General features: G+C 40.1%; 2 protein-coding genes across 4 annotated transcripts in view; both read right to left on the minus strand.

Moving 5' to 3' along the window:
- Nucleotides 1-9,330, minus strand: part of LOC118561409 (oocyte zinc finger protein XlCOF19-like) — a 31,685-nt gene extending 22,355 nt beyond the window's left edge. Inside the window, exons 1-2 of one of the 3 annotated variants that reach the window (XM_036133444.1) lie at nucleotides 9,075-9,330; nucleotides 2,396-4,388 (exon numbers count right to left, since the gene is read on the minus strand). In XM_036133444.1, coding sequence (XP_035989337.1) covers nucleotides 3,577-4,388; nucleotides 9,075-9,273 — 1,011 coding nt within the window. In that variant the 5' untranslated portion in view covers nucleotides 9,274-9,330 and the 3' untranslated portion in view covers nucleotides 2,396-3,576. Of the gene's footprint in view, nucleotides 1-2,395; nucleotides 4,389-8,675; nucleotides 8,795-9,074 lie in introns of those variants that run through there. The other 2 variants (XR_004930036.1, XM_036133443.1) reach the window with 2 other exon arrangements.
- A 7,003-nt stretch (nucleotides 9,331-16,333) lies between these two features.
- LOC110367877 (zinc finger protein 239-like) lies at nucleotides 16,334-17,574 on the minus strand. The gene has a single exon (XM_036133446.1). The coding sequence runs from the start codon at nucleotides 17,544-17,546 to the stop codon at nucleotides 16,512-16,514; it is 1,035 nt and encodes a 344-aa protein (XP_035989339.1). The 5' UTR covers nucleotides 17,547-17,574; the 3' UTR covers nucleotides 16,334-16,511.
- Between the last annotated feature and the right edge of the window lie 2,266 nt (nucleotides 17,575-19,840).

Raw genomic sequence — 19,840 nt, forward strand, 5'->3', positions numbered from 1 at the left:
CAGCGTCCTGTCTAGCAATGTGGCAATAGGAATTGATGTCTTAATGCCAGATAGAGCTCGACAGATTTTGCTTTCACAACTGGAGCAATCCGCTTTCACCACAATGCTCCACTTGATTTCTGCATGTAAATAGCTTTGTCATTCCTGCGGGGAGAATTTCAAATTATGTGGACATTACAGTAGGAGAGTAATGGAAGAACAAGAAGAGAAAAAAAAGAAAGAGAAGAGGTGAAAGAAAGAAGAGATAAAAGGGAAAGAATGATAAAACATCTTCCGTCTGCTCCATCACCTGAAAAGAGAGATGTAAAAAGAACAGCACAACCAACAGACGTAAAGCAACAGATACAATAGAGTAACACCTTGATACCATTACTAAATCATATGTATTATTATTTAAGCTGACATGTGTAATGTGATACCTGAGAAAAGAATGTATAAATAAATAAATTACGGGCTTTCTGTGTATAAGTTGTTGAAAATGGACTAGTGTAACTGTGTGTGTATCACTTTAAGAGCTCAAGAAGCCGTCTGAATAATCTTTGTTGTGATTGCTTTATTGTTATCTCAAGCTGCCAATAGCTATCGCTGTTGGAAGAGCATGTGTTCAGTGTTAGATGAGCAGAAAGTTGACGAGGTGGTCGTTGGAGATCGTTCAGGGCTGTTTGTCTAAGAGACTGGGAGCGTGTAAATGAATAAGAGTAAGTTCTGTCAAGCAGGATTTGCATCTGTGCAATTTAAATCTATTTAGCAACCTAAAGAGTATAACGTGGCTTGTAGGTTATTTGTGGTCTCTTGCTGCCACCTGCTGGACAAATTAGAAATAGCTATTTGTAGCCATTGGAAATATTAGTACTCGTTTGTTTTGTTTTATGTATTTTTTGTAGACCACTCTCAGCTCTATTAAAGAAAGTTTGGACCTGAAGCTCTCCTCTCATCCTTTACCGGATGCTTGTGGTGGCTGTACCATATAGTGAGTTTTGTTCCTCCAGATGAATTGAAAGATTAATGAATTGGCTTTTCTAATATTTTTGTCAGAAATAAAAGCAGAATGACATGGATAAATTAATTTAGATACTCCTTCAGCGTTGGATAAAAGAGTTCGTCCAAAAATAGTCAGGTCTCTAGTTAAGCAATGAATCAAGGATCTCTTCATGCCATTCAAGCAACTACCAGTAATTTCCTCTTCTTTTCTAATAGTATTTTTTGAAATCAGTATTCCCAGATATTTAACAACGGATTTAACTGTAATGGAGGCAACAGACGCCTCAGAGCTGGAATGGATCGGCAGTAGTTCACATTTATTAATATTGAGAGACAGACCAGACGCTTTGGAAAACTTTAAATGGATTTTAGTGCGATATCTACCATAGTTTTATCTCTTAGAAAAATTGTATCGTCAGCAAATTGACTTTGAAAAATTTTAATACCATGCAAATTAGAATTTTTTTATAATTAGTAATGTAAGCATTTGAGTTGTTAGAATAAATAATTTAGGTGAAATTGGGCAGCCCTGTCTGATTCCTCTTGACATAGAGAAACTAGGTGTCATACTCGTTCCCAGGGAAACTGAACTACTTATATCACTGTAAAATAATCTAATTATATTACAAAATTTTTCTCCAAAGCCAAAATATTTTAAGGTTTTTATTATAAAGCAATGTTCCAGTGAGTCAAAGGCCTTAAAGAAATCCAGAAATGAAATAAAACTGTCCATCAATAAAGTTCTGATAATCAATCAAAAATATATCAAAAATCAGTCTAATATGATGACGGATATTTCTTCCTGTTAAAAAAGCTGATTGGCATTCATTAATAATCGTTCCTAATCCACTGTTTGAGGCATAAAAAGAGCTAAAACTTTGTAATCTGTACATCAAAGAGTTATGGGTCTCCAATTGTCTAGTGATAAAGGATCTTTGTTGGATTTGAAAATTGGAGAATATTGTGTGACTGATTCAAAATTTAATAATGTTATGCTTGTGCCTTCAAATCTAAACCATTTAATGATTACTATAATAGTTTTTTGACAACAAATTTGCCTATATTCGAGAAGGCATTCTCTAAGCATGTTAAATGGCCCGTTTCACCAAAGGTTAAAGAAACTCACTTCATAATGTCTCATAATTTGTACCCAGTGGCAGAATTTTTGCACCAATGATTTCAATTTCATTGAACATGTTGTGCCTTTTGTGAAAATGTCCAGACAAATCCATTAATCATCTATTTTTCCTGTCCTGTTTCTTTTAAACTATGGAGAGACGTTAAAAATCGGTTGTCCCTTAAAATTGAAGACATCTCAGAAATAACCGTCACCCACATATTATACTATGTTGATGGTCAAATATCTGACATGGTATATACTGTCTTCGTCCTTGTTAAATATCATATACACTGCTGTAAATGGAGAGGTTCTACTCCATGTTTTGATTTTTTTCATAACCAATTTTAACTGTATTATACCTCACTGAAACATTTGAAATCTGTTTCTGCAAAATAGCAACTCCCAGTATGTCCACTTTTCTTTTCTTTTAAATCTCACTCCATTTTTATTCTTTGGCCTTACTGTTTGTGTTTGTCTTTAGTCTTAACCCCATGTTGTGTTTATTTTACTTCTACCTGTGCTGCAATGTTCTTTGTACCTCTACTAGTCTTTGTACACTGCTTGTTAAATAAATAAAATAAAAAAGGATGTTCATGTCAAAATAAAGGCTCCATATCAATGTTTTATTCCTCAGAACAGAATAAAAACACTGCATGAAAGATAAAGAAATATAAATAATATAAAGAGTAGACCCCGCATAGACCGCTTTCGCTGACGAGATTTGGGGGCGCCATCTTGGGGCGGTTGACAGCTCAGCGTAATGTTTTGAGCAGGCAGATTCAATTTTAATCAAATAACTGTATTTTGGACAGACAGTGAATCAGTCCTCAAGTACATTAGGGATGAGATCTCACATTATAAAGTATTGGCAGCTGACCGGGTCTCACAGATTCTGAGGTTTTTATGTGGCTCACAGTGAAGATATGTGGACACTGCTGGTAATCCAGCAGACATGGCTTCTAGACGGGTGAAAGTTGAGGCGTTCATTAAACATCCTTGTCAGGACCTCATTTTGTGTGACGGCCTGTCAGTCCACAAAATATCAGTCAGATTCCCCTGAAGATCCTGAGGTGAAAAGAAATAGCAATAGTGAATGTTATACAAGCAGAAAAGGAGCCAGTATCTCACTTGATCCAGTATTTTTTACCCTGGACAGGTTTGAACAGATCTGTGGCATGGATCCTGAGACTAAAAGACTGGATTCTGTCCTGTGTGAAGAATAAGAGACAGTTACGCCTGACCATGGCACACTCTGCCCTCACCGGAGAGAAAAAGGAGTCGTCTGTGAATGAGGAGATGGACAAGTTTAAAGAACCACTGTGCCCAAACTACTCACAGAGAAAGACTTGGACCAGACTGAACTGGCTATCGTCAAGTACTGTCAGCAGAAACAATTTCCTGAGGAGCTGGCCAGTCTGGAGAAAGGAAAGCCATGAAGATCTCCAGTCACATATGAAGCTTTGTCCACATGTTCCTTATGAAAAAACACTCTCACCTATGTGTGTTTTCTTGTGAACATTTAAACAATCCAGTCGAGAGAAACATTTTCCACATGTCTGACAAGGCAAAGGTCTCTCACCTGTGTGGATTCTCTTGTGTCTATTTAAATGACACATTCGAGTGAAACTTTTACCGCATGTCTGACAAGGAAAAGGCCTCTCACCTGTGTGGGTTCTGTAATGTTCTTTCAATAAACTCTTGCTCTTACAAGACTTCCCGCAAACATCACATTTTAGACATTTTAGACATTTTAGAAGTTTTAGACATTTTGGACAAGATATTTTCTTATTGTCAGTGAAAGACTGATTCTGTGACCCAGTGGAGCTGCTTCCTTCCTGGTCTTTGGTCTGAACTACAGGAGAGATATGAAAGGAAAGCTGCTCAGTTCCTGGTTCTCCTTCACGTTCCTGAAGGGTAAAGGTCTCCATTAGAGCAACAGACTGCTTCTGGACAAGCTGTTCTCCCCCCTGACTGCTGCAGACATCCTCCTGATCCCTTCTAGTTGGTAAATGTTCAGGATACTGTTGTTCATGTTTAAGCCTAAAAGAATCTGGTCCCTTCTTTTCTTTCTCAATCAGTGGAACTTCTGGGTCCTGTTGGTCTTCAATTAGTGGTTCCCGTTCCCTTTGTTCCTCTTTAACCCATGAAGACCCAGGCTCCATGTCTTCCTCTTTAATCCACTGAGGTTCTGCTTCCTCCTGGTCATGACTGGACCTTCTCCTCTGGTTGCAGAGCTGTTGGATGGAAGAAGCTTCCTCCTCCATGGAGACATGTGGCTTCTGGAGGTCTGTGGGGAAAAAGAAAGAGATCATTAATATAATTCAACTGATGACTGTCTCATGCATCAGCCTGCTTGTTCCTGGACTGTAGGCATCACAGTTCATCTAAAATTGAACTGTGGGTGGATGTCAGCACTCTTCAGACAAACAGGTACCTGACCAGAAGATAAAGAGGACATTTACTATGTCAAGCACACAAGGACCAAGGCACTGAAAAACACACAAACAAGTATGCTGGAATAAAGTCCAGAGTTAGCCAACATGTCGAGTATAGCCAGAAAGACATATGCAGACTTCTTTATCGAGAAAATAAACACAATAGTGTTGTTCAGAAGAACGGAGAGACATGAAAAAAGGAAGATTTTTATGGTGCCTTATGGCTACGCTAATGCTGCTAGCATCAGTGTGCAAAGGAATGTGTTCTGGTGGGAATCCAGTGATGGATCACTGAGCTGCTGGACAGTCTAAGGTGTAACCTGGTGACACTGGATGGACATCAACATGGTGTCCCAGAGATGCTCTGTTGGGTTTAGGTAGGGGAGGATGGAGGCCAGGATATGGTTTGATTTCTTCATCCTCCGTGAACAACCTGTATACTCTTGAAGTATAACAGCGGGCATCAACACCAGGAAGGGGGGGGGGGGGGTTCACTGTATAAAGATTTGCTGCCTGAATACAATTGCTCTCTTTTCCCGTTGCTACGTTGGAGCAGCATAGGGGAGAACACTCTCTTCCTGCTCTGGATCCACAGGCTGGATGAATACTGTGTTTTTATTGGAAAGCTAAGTGCATAGCTCTCAACTCTCACACATACATCGTGTGACACGCATTTTACTGACGTCATACGCAACACATGGCATTTCTCACGCATTAAAAATAACAAAGCCCGTCTGGGCTGCGGGTGATTCGTTCACAGCTCTGTCCATCCAGAGCTCAGTCTAAACCCCACCTTCTGCTGAGCTGTTTCAGCTTTGTTAGAATTATTTTACTATTCTCTATGTATTATTTTCCATATTCATTGTATTTATCACGCATTTACTCATTACTATTAAAAAGCTTTTAAGGTTTGAGTTTATTCAGATATTAAAGTGTCTTTCAGATGACTAATCTTTCTCTCCTATGTGACAGAGTAAGCTTTGTGAAGAGAAAAAGTCTCATGATATAAAGTTGTTTTTGCACCTGACCATCTGTGGCAACTCCTTTCCCTGAGAACTGAAAATTCAATTGTTCTGTGTATCTGAGCTGCTAGATGATGATGTTGAAGGTCACATTGCTGTATGCCTCCCCTACACTCCTTAGACAATAATAAAAGTAGGAGGCAACAGGGATGTGCTTAAGAACGGGTAGAAGATGCATCTGAACGCTTCTGGCTTTCTCCTTGTAAGATTTATAATTAACTGCTGTCTCTTTCTCTATTGTCTTTGTTAAATGAATGTTTTAGGTGTTTAGACCTGGCAGTAAACTCAGTCGCTCTGCTGGAACATTTTATGTCACTTTATGCTGGCTCTCAGTGATTAACCACAGCGTAAACAGGACAGATTGCAGCTGTCAGTTAGCAGGTTTATTTAACACAGGAGTCACTGACCTGGTGGCCAAGTAGCTCCCCCAGGACCACATGTGCCACCCATGAGCCTGTTCTTGAAAAAAAAAGCCCAATCCACCAGTGAGCGCCATCTACAACTTTACTTTATTCAGTTACTCTTCCTGTTTAGTCACATTTCTATTTATATAGATTTTTACATCAATGTAAGACTAATAACTCTGAATCCTCTAGGTCAAAGGTCAGTACTGGCAGTCCTTCGTAAGACAACACCAACAAAGTATCTCTCAGTTTAAACAAAGGTTGGTGACCCCTGATTTAAAACATGAAACATTACAGCGATTAAAAACATTCCTAACAAGGATTTCTTGAGATTTCACGGAGCAGACAACACTTTGCAATCATCTGTAGTTTTTAAAGCTGAACACGGATTGTTTGTTTATTTCCTGGTTGAGCAGAGGGCTTCTGAAAAGCCCCGCCCACATAAACATCTGCATTTTCCAGCTGATTCTCACCGCGGCGCTGCTTTAATGATCAGAGTTACCTGGTTAACATCCGCAGTCTGGACTGAACAGATGGTACCAGACATGTTCTGGTTCTACTGCAGCCTTTCAGAACCATCAACCTCTGCAGCACCAGAGCTCTGAGTAAACCCAGTTGCTGTCCAGCCCTGTTGAGCAACAGCAGCTGCAGTTGCAGCAATCAGAATCAGAAATACTTTAATAATCCCAGAGAGAAATTGCTGTGTCAGTACAATCGCCATAACATAAATAAACATTTCAGGGGGAGAAAATTTACTGAGGCCTTGCTGCCAAGGAACCGCCTTACACGGTGCCCACATGGCGCTGCCATTACTCTGTGAAAAGATAGAGGTAACAAAAAGGAAGGTGGGAGGGGAAAAAAACATAACTCATACTTTATCCTATAACAGGATACAGTTTGAGATATAAAAAACCTCTAGCACAAAAAGCACAAATAAGACGAGACACATACAGCAGAAGGTAAACATTTGAGACTAGTCGCGTGTAAGTTCATCAGTTTATATGAGCATCAGTTATGTGTGTCTGTTTGGGTGAAAGTGTTTATATTTCCGACTTCCGTGAACACTCTCCAGAGGCCATTGTCCTTGATGTTATCAGCCGGCCAACAGTTCAAAAAGCATCAGCAGATGTCAGTGGGGGAGGAGGGAGCGGGGTAGAGTTCTGAGCTCTCGCCATAACAAACCAGGAGTGATTAGATAGGGAGGCAGAGCAAATATGTTATTTGTTATGAGACAAGCTGCACTGACTTTCCTGTCAGCTTTAAGTCTTTTGCTGGCTCCAAATGGTGAAATCCAATCTTCCAAATTGTTGGGGTTTTCCGCGCTTCACTTCCAGATTTTATCCCATCACTCCTTTGAGTTCAACCACCGAAGCCAGTCTGCGTAGCAGCACATCCAGCTTTTCGGCTCTGCTCCTCCACCTTCCAGGTCTGTCCGTTCACCGCCTTAGTAAGCGCGTCATATGCAGCCAGTAGACTGATCAAGGCCAAATGGCTACCGACATCCGCTGTATTTGCTGATACATCAAAAATCAACCAGATCCAATAAGTAGAAATCCAAGTATCCTGAATCCAAACATGCAAACGTTTAAAACGTCCAGGAATGACAAAGTCGAAAGACACACCGTTTTCCATCCAAGAATATAGGGTGTATCCCACAAAATGAGTCAAATCAGGACCGGACAGGTCCCCCTTTCGTTGCCTACCCGTCGAAAAAAAATTATCAATAGCATTGAGAGACCAGCTTACCAGATCCATGTTTTTCAGAGTTCGGTTGGTATGAAGAAAGTGCTCAGAAAGACAAGACATAGCAGCAGAAGCAGGAGAGGGGGATGGGGGGTGAAAGCTGGAGAGGAGAGAAAGACACGACCGTCCTCGAAGAGAGACAGAACAGTAATCATAGACATCATATACGTAGGCGCCTCGTTGGGCGGGTTCTGCCTATGCTGGGATGAGTCAGAGCGTCCGCCATGTTGAATGTGGCAAATCTGTAGTTACTCAGTCACTTAAACAGTATCAGAGGGACTTTAATCTAGAATATACTGTATTCATAATATTTTTATTTTTGTAATATTACGGGTTTATTTTCATATCCCTTTGGCTTCTTTCTCCTGACTTTTTTCTTGTAAAGAATAAAAATAATTATAAGAATCTAACCTGGCCCTATTACTCCAGGACTTAGTTCTGCAAACTGTGACTATCCTGGAAATGTCCCCCCTTAATCGTTATAATATGACGTTTTTCCCATAATATTACCACTTTTGTCTTTTTTTTTACTTTATTCTCCTATGACTTTTTTCTCCTATGACTTTTTTCTCATATTAGTAATTTTATCTCTTTAATCCTCCCCCAAAAAGTCTGTTGCTAATCTGTGTCTATACCGGATCTTAAAAGGTTCACGTGGTTTTATGAAATAATAAAGACCACAATGTTTAGATTTAACCAATTGATTTTTGTGTTCATAACACATACATATATACCTTGCTCTCTCTCTCTCTCCACACTTATTTATTTAGAATACCTCAAAATCTATGTATGCACATCGATTAAAACATTGATCAAAAGCCAATTTGGCTGCCAATCTCTATAAATTTATCTATACATAGTTTTACAAGTATTTGCAAACTCCATCTTTATCCATCCATCCATTTTCTGACCCGCTTAATCCTTCATGGGGTAGCAGGGGTTGCTGGTGCCCATCTCCAGCGTTCCATCTTTATCTTTCTATCTGATTACTTATTGTTGAGCTGTGCTCTCATTATTGTTTGTTAGTTGTTTCTGTGGTAAAGATGACGTCACACATGCTCACGTGACAAGATAATCAATGGCCTACACCTGTGTGGAAATAAATGAGTGTACCCATGAGTGAACGGTGATCACACAAAAAGGAATTGCAGACTGAGCGTGTTTTAAATGGCTACGTGGAAAGCTGTGTAAGAGACTCTGCTAACACTTAAACACAGGGAACATATATAGACTTTCTGCCACATACAATATGGCGGTGACGTTGACGCACAAACCTGCGCCCAATGGGGCGTCTACGTTTATGATGTCTACGGCAGCAACTATCAGCAACTGCTCCATGGAACACATCAGCACCGTTATCCGGACCTACCAGAACTTTGTCTCTGCAGCTCCATGGCGGTTCTGCTCAGCTTCAGTTCTGGTTTCCAGCTGATAGCCATCATCCTGCGGAGACCATGGAGCTCCTCCTCGTAGCGGACGATGGTTTTCTCAACCTCTGAGAAGATTTCTTCAGCAGCAGCAGTTAGTCGCTCTCTGATAAACTCTCTCAGATGCTGAACTGAAGACATTGTTGCTGAAACTACGCAGATATTCAGCTGACAAACCACAACACAACCGTCTTCCTGCTGAGTCTATACACAGTGATGCTGGAGCCTTCTAGTTTCACTTCCGGTGGACGTCACTGAGACAAAGCAGCTGATTGGTCCATCTACCGCCCCCTGCTGGACTGGAGTGGAAGGCTGACGAGAGACGGTAGAGCAGTTTGAGAGGCAACATGTATTAATTTCTGATTTACTCATCACTTTCCAACTAAGACAAGTTCTTTAATTTAATTAAATCTTCTTTATGGCCTGCAAGTGTAAATCCAGCAGTTAATATTTTTGTTAAAATAAAATCACCCACCCTGTGAACACCCCGTGTAATTGTCTGCACGTCTGTAACTTGTTTATGTCATTGCTCTCAGCTGTTGGATATGCTGTTGGTCGTTGTTGTTGGTTCATGTCGCTGGTCCTTGTCGTTGGTGCTTGTTGCCTGTTTCCCCTCGCCATCATTAACAGTGGAAGTACATTTTCTGTTGTCTAAGTGTTTGTTTAAAAAAAATACAAAAATGTTTTTTTCATTATCAATAGCTCCAAAATGATTAGATTTCCACGAATCTCCTGGTATTTACTTCAGGCATTAATTAGGACAGCAAAGGAGGAAGGAGGGGGCCTGGCGCAAATCGCTTTGGGATAATAATGGGGGGGGGGGGGTACATTTATAGGCTTAAAACTTTAAAATAAAACCAAAGGGGTCCGCCAATGGCCCGTGAATAAATGTGTGCTCGCACTGGCAGGATTCAAAGTGCTTACATGGTATCTACTGTCTGGATCGCCGGGTTGTTTTAATCGTAGCTCAACCAAAACTTTTTTTCAGACACTAGGGGGCGTAATAAACCAATGGACGCTAACGGTGCAGTTTCATGAAAGTTATTTATATTATCAACTGACAATACATAATTATCCTTGGAGGACTCTAACAAATGCAACCCATAATTTATAAAAAGGGTGCACTTGAATAATAGGCCACAATAATATTATATTTTGATGTTTAAAATGATCAAAATGCCACCCTTTTTTAATCAGAGGCTCTGGGGTCTCCCTGCTCCCTGAGAGCAATAACATTAACCACTGAGGGAAGCTACAGACGTGCAGACAATTACGTGAACCAACAACAGGTGGCAACAACATCATAAAACAACTACAAGGTGTAGGTTAGTTTACTGCACACGAACTGGCAAGATCACAGTGACTTAACAACACAATACCAGATAGACATGGGCAACCTAGACATATGCAACATCTACATGTGCAACATAGACATATATAACATAGACATGTGCAACATAGACATATGCAACATAGACATATGCAACATCGTCTACATTTAACAGACGAGTTGAGTTTTCTGCAGCTCAGTTTTCATGATTACAAATGTTTCTATTTTTTCCTGTAAGCAAACCTCGTACAGCTTTTTCACAGGGAGCTTTAGGGACAGAAAGCTATTTTAATTTAAGTTGCATGTCTACTGTTTCTAAATGAGGTCAGAAGGTTTGACTTCTCACAGAGGTGAGCTGAGTTTCACAGGTGGAAAGTAAAACTGTTAGATTCGACTTTTAAAGACCGGACATCAGTAAGCATCTCTCTGTTCCCTCACTGTGGCAGCAGACAAAGTGTCTTTATCATCATCGTGTAAAAAATAAATAAATACAGAATCGAGTTTAATCCATTAAAATAACCCCTGTAGGGTATTAAGAATACAACATGCAGGAGTTATGGGACAGACGTGTCCACAAGGGTTAGTAGATCAACCAGAAAAAAAACAGTGACACTAATATGTGACTGAACTTTGAAAACAATCTGTAAAGTCATATTAATCTGATATTAAAGAAATGCCGCCGTAGCAATCTGGTTTGATTCCTCAAGCGATCAGTTAACTCTGGTCTGTTTAGGACCAGAGTTAACCTAGTCTAAGGATACATCGTTTGAGGTTTTGCATTCCTACTAACAAATTAGATTTATTGTGCTAAGGCGCAGAAGCTGACTTCCTGGGTGAGATGACATTTCTATTTATCCTGGTGTGAGGAAAATTAAGGGAAGAACTCTGATTTGCTGGCAGGCCTTGGGGCCTCTCAAGCTGGTGGGGAGTTTGGTTGTTAACATCTCATTATAAATGCTCTCACCTTCAGGGAGTGCATCCTGTAGGTAGGGGATGTGCAGGAGGGGGTTGGGTGAACCCAGCCTGGGACTCTACTGTCTTGTGGGGTCTGGGAGTTATTTTGATGTTGGGGTGGGTGTAAAAATTGACCTATGAGGACCCCCTTGTTCCGCGTTTTGGCCAATGACAGTTATTCTTCATGGGATGGGATTGCCGTGTGATCTAAAAGACAAACATTTACTTCCTTAAGTTTCAGGAAGTGATTTTTGCTTAATTTCAGCTAAAAGGCATCATGACAGCACTAGGTGTGCTTATTTAATGTAATGTTATTTAATGTTTTCTGTCACTCATGAAGGACAAGTACTTCATACAAACTTTTGAATCATCCTTTAATGTTTTTAATCTCTCTTGAATGCTACAATGGAAAAAAAACACTGTAACCCCTGCTCATTGCCTGTTTGTTTGTCTGCCTTCATTATTTATATTCTGAGTCAGAGTGGCCAAAAAGAAATTTCCCCACGGTAACATGCGGTGAACATAAAAAATCTTTGAACCTTTATTTTATATCTAACGTTGATATTTTGATATTTTTGTTATTGTATCTTGTGTAAAACTGCATGGGAACCAAATTACGGATTCAAACCAGGTATTTCTTTTTATTTCAATCCCTAATTGAAAGTGTAGGTCTAACTCTTTGCATAAGCAGAACTAATAGTTTGGTGTCCAATCTCTTAATTTAAATTATCACGGGTGCCAGGAGTGAAAAGAAATCACTTAAATTCTGACAGTTTTATGTTACTTCCTGCGTTTAACAACCTCAGGTTAAGACTGCACGTGAAGAGACTTTTCACAATGCAGAGGAAACTTTTTTTCCACTTGGAAAAAAACAATACAAACGGTGAGTAAAATAATAGCATGTCAGTACTTAACACAATAACCCAGTATGAAAGATATCTGAACATATTCAGAGTCTGAATTAATACAGCATTATTTTTGCTGCGTTGCCACAGGTTACTTAGTGACGTTACGTTTTCCCCTAAGAAAGGCAGTCATTTAATTGTTACATTTACCTTAGCGTACAGTGGTTATCTAAGCTATAGGCTTAGGCTGCTGGAGGACATCAGGGCCTATTTCTCACTCTGCTGAGTTCTCCTACTGTTCTCCAATTTGCATTGCTTGTTGTCATTTCAGCTTTCTGTTCTCTCTCTTTTATCTTCATAGTAGGTACACCTGGTCTGGCGTTCTGTTAACTGTGACATCATCCAGAGAAGACGGCTCACCCGCTACTACCATCTAATGTAGAACAGATTACTAGATCAATGTGTGCTTCTGTGCTTGTTTGTCTCTCTTGTTGTGTCTCTGCTCTGTCTTCTCTAACCCCCAGTCGGTCGAGGCAGATGACCGTTCATACTGAGCCCGGTTCTGCCGGAGGTTTTCCTTCCCGTTAATGGGGAGTTTTTCTTTCCACTGTCGCTTCATGCTTGCTCAGTATGAGGGATTGCTGCAAAGCCATGGACAATGCAGACGACTCTCCCTGTAGCTCTACGGTTCCCCAGGAGTGAATGCTGCTTGTCAAGATTTGATGCAACCTACTAGGTTTCCTTAGAGAGGAATTTTTTTGGTGTGTAGTTCCGGTACCTGTCTGGATGTACAACCCCTGGCAAAAATTATGGAATCACCGGCCTTGGAGGATGTTCATTCAGTTGTTTAATTTTGTAGAAAATAAAAACAGATCACAAACATGACACAAAACCAAAGTCATTTCAAATGGCAACTGTCTGGCTTTAAGAAACACTAAAAGGAATCAAGAAAAACAGTCATGTAGTCAGTAACGGTTACTTTTTTAGACCAAGCAGAGGAAAAAAATATGGAATCACTCAATTCTGGGGAAAAAATTATGGAATCACGAAAAACAAAAGAACACTCCAACACATCACTAGTATTTTGTTGCACCACCTCTGGCTTTTATAACAGCTTGCAGTCTCTGAGGCATGGACTTAATGAGTGACAAACAGTACTCTTCATCAATCTGGCTCCAACTTTCTCTGATGTTGCCAGATCAGCTTTGCAGGTTGGAGCCTCGTCATGGACCGTTTTCTTCAACTTCCACCAAAGATTTTCAATTGGATTAAGATGTGGACTATTTGCAGGCCATGACATTGACCTTATGTGTCTTTTTCAAGGAATGCTTTCACAGTTTTTGCCCTATGGCAAGCTGCATTATCATCTTGAAAAATTATTTCATCATCCCCAAACATCCTTTAAATTGATGGGATAAGAAAAATGTCCAAAATCTCAACGTAAACTTCTGTATTTATTGAAAATGTGATGACAGCCATCTCCCCAGTGCCTTAACCTGACATGTAGCCCCATATCATCGATGACTGCTTGAAGAGAACATGCAAATTTCCACAGTAATTTTTATTAAAGTCTCATTGGAACGGCACCAAACAAAAGTTCCAGCATCATCACCTTGCCCAATGCAGAGTCGAGATTCTTCACTGAAAATGACTTTCATCCAGTCATCCACCATTGCTTTTCCTTAGCCCACTGTAACCTTGTTTTTTCTGTTTAGGTGTTAATGATGGCTTTTGTTTAGCTTTTCTGTATATAAATCCCATTTCCTTTAGGCGGTTTCTTACAGTTCTGTCACAGACGTTGACTCCAGTTTCCTCCCATTCGTTTCTCAATTGTTTTGTTGTGAATTTTCGTTTTTTGAGACATATTGCTTTAAGTTTTCTGTCTTGATGCTGTGATGTCTTCCTTGGTCTACCAGTATGTTTGCCTTTAACAGCCTTCCCATGTCGTTTGCATTTGGTCCAGATTTTAGACACACCTGACTGTAAACAACCAACATCTTATTCAACATTGCGTGATGCTTTACCCTCTTTTAAGAGTTTGATAATCCTCTCCTTTGTTTTAATTGACATCTCTGGTGTTGGAGCCATTTTTCATGTCAGTCCACTTGGTGCAGCAGCTCTCCAAGGTGTCATCACTCCTTTTTAGATGCAGACTAATGAGCAGGTCTAATTTGATGTAGGTGTTAGTTTTGGGGATGGAAATTTACAGGGTGATTCCATATTTTTTTCCTCAGAATTGAGTGATTCCATATTTTTTTCCCTCTGCTTGGTCTAAAAAAGTAAAGGTTACTGACTACCACATTTTTTTCTTGATTTCTTTTAGTGTTTCTTAAAGCCAGACAGTTGCCATTTTAAATGACTTTAGTTTTGTGTCATGTTTGTGATCTGTTTTTTTTTCTACAAAATTAAACAATTGAATGAACATCCTCCAAGGCCGGTGATTCCATAATTTTTTTCCAGGGGTTGTATTCTGACAACGGAACGCTGCTTTGTGCAGCTCTAAGGGGGCTGTATGTCAAGCTAATAAAAGCTAATGTTAGCTCAAGTGGTTCGGGCTACTTATAGCTGCGCTGCCGCACATTCAAGAGCTTTGCTGACTTTATGTTGCTCTCAAACACGTGTTGTACTGACTGTGAGCATAACAGTCAATTACACTGAAATGTGCTTGCGAAAACCCTGTCTTTATACACTCTGAGGTCCACTCTATGGAAAGGGACCACATCTTTGCACAAGTACGTTGTAATGGCTATTAACATCGTTTCTACCATCTATCGCACCTTCCCTAGCAGAGGGTCAGGCTCGGTTTGGCATTATTTACAAGTGATTTATTAATTAATCAAACAGGCATTATAATAATTCTGCCAGGAGATGCCGCCACATCTGTTTATATGTGGTCATCGTACCTGTTGTGGGGCTTTATTTAGCCTTGAAAAGGACCATCAGAACACTATCAGGATGGCTTTTCCCTCTGCTGAGGGCATCAAAAGCGATGCCCGTCTGAAGGTAAAAGGGATTTAAACTTAGCTGTGGTATGTAAACTTTGGAAAATTGTTCTTGTCCTCTTAGTTTATCCTTTTCAGATGGAAATTTTCTAATTTTTATTTTGCCAGGATCTGGGTTTTAGTCCTGTGGTGTTTTAAAGGTCTTAAGGTATGTCTTTTCATCAGCTTATGTTAACGTTGGTTAGCCTCAAACAACACTCAGCCAGTTATCTGAGCATGCACACATCTTTAGTGCTGCTCCTCATGGAACCCAAGAAATCTGGTTGATGATTATGGATTTTTTTTAACATGTGATCTTGTGGGGCCCAAGCAAGCCAGTCACTTACACACATGGTTATAGATTTTTTAGACTTTTGTTCAGATCATTTTTGCAGGACCTGTTAATATCAAAGCACATTATATTACAGCAATAGGTCCACACAAATTTACCTGCCAATCAGGTAAACTGCATTTTTGAATAGTCATCCATTTCAAATATCAATATATATATATATATATATATATATATATATATATATATATATATATATATATATATATATATATATATATATATGAGAGAGAGAGAGAATTTGACACCTCTTAGCGACCATTTAATTGCTGATTCAAAATAATCACAAACAACCAATTAGGTTATGACCAATTGTGTCAGGGGCCTGCACAGTATGACATCAGTGATCCGTTCATCACACTGATGGAGAAGATCATACTATAATGCATACGTGTCCTAGCTGACACATCTTCCTCTAATCAGAGTCAATGCAGATGACTGACCCTCATGGCTAAATGCTCTTTAACGAGGAGTAAATGCTGCTTGTCAACACTCAATGCAATCTGCTGGGTTTCCTTAGAGACAAAACATTTTGAACAATCTGTCTGGATTATTTGATTGAATTTGACTTTGTAAAGTGCCTTCAGCACTCTTTAATAACATTTAATAAAAAAGGTTGAGAAATTGCTGATGGATGTCGTCTTGCATTTTTATTTGAAGAGTTGACAAAAGTATTAAAAAAATCATGCACAGACATATTTATTTGAGGAGCTTTTTATATATTTGTTTGCCCAAATTATTACCTCTTACTTTTATGTCTTTGTTTCATGTGAATATTCAAATTGCGACCTGCAATGTGGAATTGTCCACATATTCCACATGAAAAAGGTCTCTCCTATGTGTGGTGTCTCCTGTGAACATTTAAAGCACCCACTTGAGTGAAACTTTTTCCACATGTCTGACAAGAAAAAGGCCTCTCACCTGTGTGAGTTCTCTTGTGTGCATTTAAAGCACCCCCCTTGATTGAAACTTTTACCACATACTTGACAAGAAAAAGGCTTCTCCCCTGTGTGGCCTCTGGTGTGAACTTTTAAAGAACCCAGCTGAGTAAATTTTTTTCCACATATCTGACAAGTAAAAGGAGTCTCACCTGTGTGGGTCCGCTTATGAACATTTAAAGCGCCCACTTGAGCGAAACATTTACCACATGTTTGACAAGAAAAAGGCCTTTCCCCCGTGTGGCTCCTGGTGTGAGCTTTTAAAGCACCCAGTTGAGTGAAACTTTTTTCACATGTCTGACAAGAAAAAGGTCTTTTACCTGTGTGGGTTCTCATGTGAACATTTAAATCACCCAAATGAGTGAAACGTTTTTCACATGTCTGACAAGAAAAGGGTCTTTCACCTGTGTGGGTTCTTGTGTGACTGTTTAAATGACTCAGCTGAGTGAAACTTTTACCGCATGTCTGACAAGAAAAAGGTTTCTCTCTAGTGTGGGTTCTGTAATGTTTTTCCAATTGACTCTTGTTCTTCCAAGACTTTCCACAAACATCACATTTTAAATACATTTTCTTTGTGTCAGTATGAGACTGACTCTCTGACCCAGTGGAGCTGCTTCCTTCTTGGTCTTTGGTCTGAAGTAAAGGAGTGATATGAAAGGAAAGCTGCTCAATTTTTGGGTCTCCATGTTCCTGAAGAGTAAAGGTCTCCATTAGAGCAACGGACTGCTTCTGGATACGCTGCTCTCCCTCCTGACTGCTGCAGACATCCTCCTGGTCTTGTCTAGTTGCTAAATTTTCTGGATCTGGCTGTTCATGTTGAAGCCTTGGACAATCTGGCCCCACATTTTCTTCTTTAATCAGTGTAGGTTCTGGTTCCCCCTGTTCTTCAATCAGAGAAGGATATGGTTCCATCTGTTCCTCTTCAGACCACTGAGGTTCTGCTTCCTCCTGGTCATGACTGGACCTTCTCCTCTGGTTGTAGAGCTGCTGGATGGAAGAAGCTTCCTCCTCCATGGAGACATGTGGCTTCTGGAGGTCTGTGGGGACAAAGAAAGAGATCATTATTATAATTCAACTGATGACTGTCTCATGCATCAGCTTTTTCTGGATATCCTGGACTGTAGTCGTCACACTGTTCATCTAAAATTATTATGTTGTATTTCATTTAAAAGGAGGTGAAGTTTGCAGGGTAAAGTGTCCTCCACACTTGGGCTGGACTATTGATCGCTAGATGTGTGGTGCAATAGAATAAAAGGTAAATAAAAAGTTTGAAAGAAGAACAGTTTTCTTTCCTTCTGCATTCTAGCCAATCATGTAGGTTAATACAACAATCAGTTCATCCTCCCAACGAATTACAAATGCAGACCCAGGAAAGCTGTGTCACCTTCAAAGAGTTCAGAGATTACATATTATTATTTTTTTTTTAGAAAACTTGCATTTTTGGTATAAAGTTGGTTGAATAAAGGGTTGTGTTTGAATTCAGGGTTTATGTGTTCTTTTTCTAATAATAGGTAATTAACCAACAGCATAAAATGGCCAGGGCTGCACGTACAATACACAGCTCAAAAAATAAAGGGAACACTAAAATAACACATCCTGGAACTGAATGTTTGAAATATTCTTATTAAATAATTAGTTCTTTACATAGCTCAAAATTGTTGTGCCATATTAAAGCCATGATGAAATAATTGATTGTCAGATTGAATTCTGACCACAGCCACAAAGGAGAGTTTCAGCTGGGACGGCCTCACTCTCAGCAGGGTGCTGCTGTAACCCCCCCCACAGATAAAAGGTCAGAGCACTTCTGATCAGCCCTTCTCTCAGGCCACTCCTTCAGGACAAAGTTACCAGCCGTCACCTTCCTTCCCTCCTTAGATAAAGGAGGGAGGAGCACACTGATCGAAGCTAAGTTGCACTATGACTTCTGCGCAAACCAGCCATGAAGTACAGATTGCCGAAACAGCTTTCTTTGTTTTTGTCAGCCTTTTACAGGGAAAGCGAACCCCAGATGGAGCTGGAAAGCCGACAAAGCAAACTATTTTCGAATTCTGAGGAGAACCTGCTGAAATTTGGCGGTTCAGAGGGACATCCCAGAGCCCAGGCCTCTGATCCTCAACACATGTTGCTAGGCTACAGAGCTGCACGCTAGCCCGCCGCTGAACAGACAACTTTCCTGCTTTTACATTATTCTTCCATGGATGGCCAAAGTGGACCAAACTCACACGAGGCACCGACAGGTTGGACAGAGAGACACAAAGGGAAAGTTTGAATGGTTTATTAGGAAAAACATTTTTTTGTAAATCATTTGCATGGGGGTTTGAACAAAGGGCTAATGGAGGTAGCTCATGCTAGCCCTTCGGTTTCATGATATGCTAATATCATTCGCGTGTTTTTTAGGGTTATAACAAACGTTATCTCCACATGGATTTAATACCTTGTATTCAGCCCACTCATTATGACTAAAAATAAAGCTAAAGTCTTTAAAGTTAATGCTGAAAATCCGCCAGCCAAAATGCTATTAGCTTCTGTTAACATCCGGTTCCGGACATTCAAAAGGAGCTTGTTTTAAAGCATAAAGCTGGATCATTTCACTCCACCATCATTCCATAGGGCTATGAGCCTTATTCCCGCATTAACATTGAATTAATGTCGATTTTAAAGCATTTTGATAACTTTAGAAAGTTATCAAAGGGTTCAGTAACGTGGTCTCCATGTTCCTCTATGACCTCCATACAACACCTGGACAGTCTGTGGTGCAACGTAGTGTTGTGGATGGAGCGAGACATGATGTCCCAGATGTGGACAGCTGGAGTCAGATCTGGAAAAACAGGCAGGTTGCTCCATAGCATCAATGCCTTCGTCTGGCAGAAACTGCTGACACACTCCAGCCACATGAGGTTAGCATTGTCTACATTAGGAGGAACCCAGGACCAACCGCACCAGCATCTGGCTCACTGGGGACTGAGGATCTCATCTGTAACTAATGGCAGTCAGACTACCTCTGGCTGCCCCCCCCCCCACCCAAATATATAGAAATACCAACCAACACCATTACTGACCCCTGCAGAACTGGTCATGCTGGTTGGCAGTGGGTCAAACCAGTAATGCAGAATGTGGAGATGGAGCAGAAGGAAAGAAAGCCATCCATTCAGTTAGTTTCACTTATTTTTCTTGTTTTTATCAGTTGTTTGTTTTAGTAAAAACTAAGAACAATGTTCATGTTTTCGTTGGTAGAATCAGTGAAACTAGAACTGTGGACTCTTACCTTTGCACAGCTGGACAATGAATAGTATTGTGTGTTTTTTTAT

This window comes from Fundulus heteroclitus, unplaced genomic scaffold (genome assembly GCF_011125445.2).
Source record: "Fundulus heteroclitus isolate FHET01 unplaced genomic scaffold, MU-UCD_Fhet_4.1 scaffold_625, whole genome shotgun sequence".
In the NCBI taxonomy this organism is placed as follows: domain Eukaryota; kingdom Metazoa; phylum Chordata; class Actinopteri; order Cyprinodontiformes; family Fundulidae; genus Fundulus; species Fundulus heteroclitus.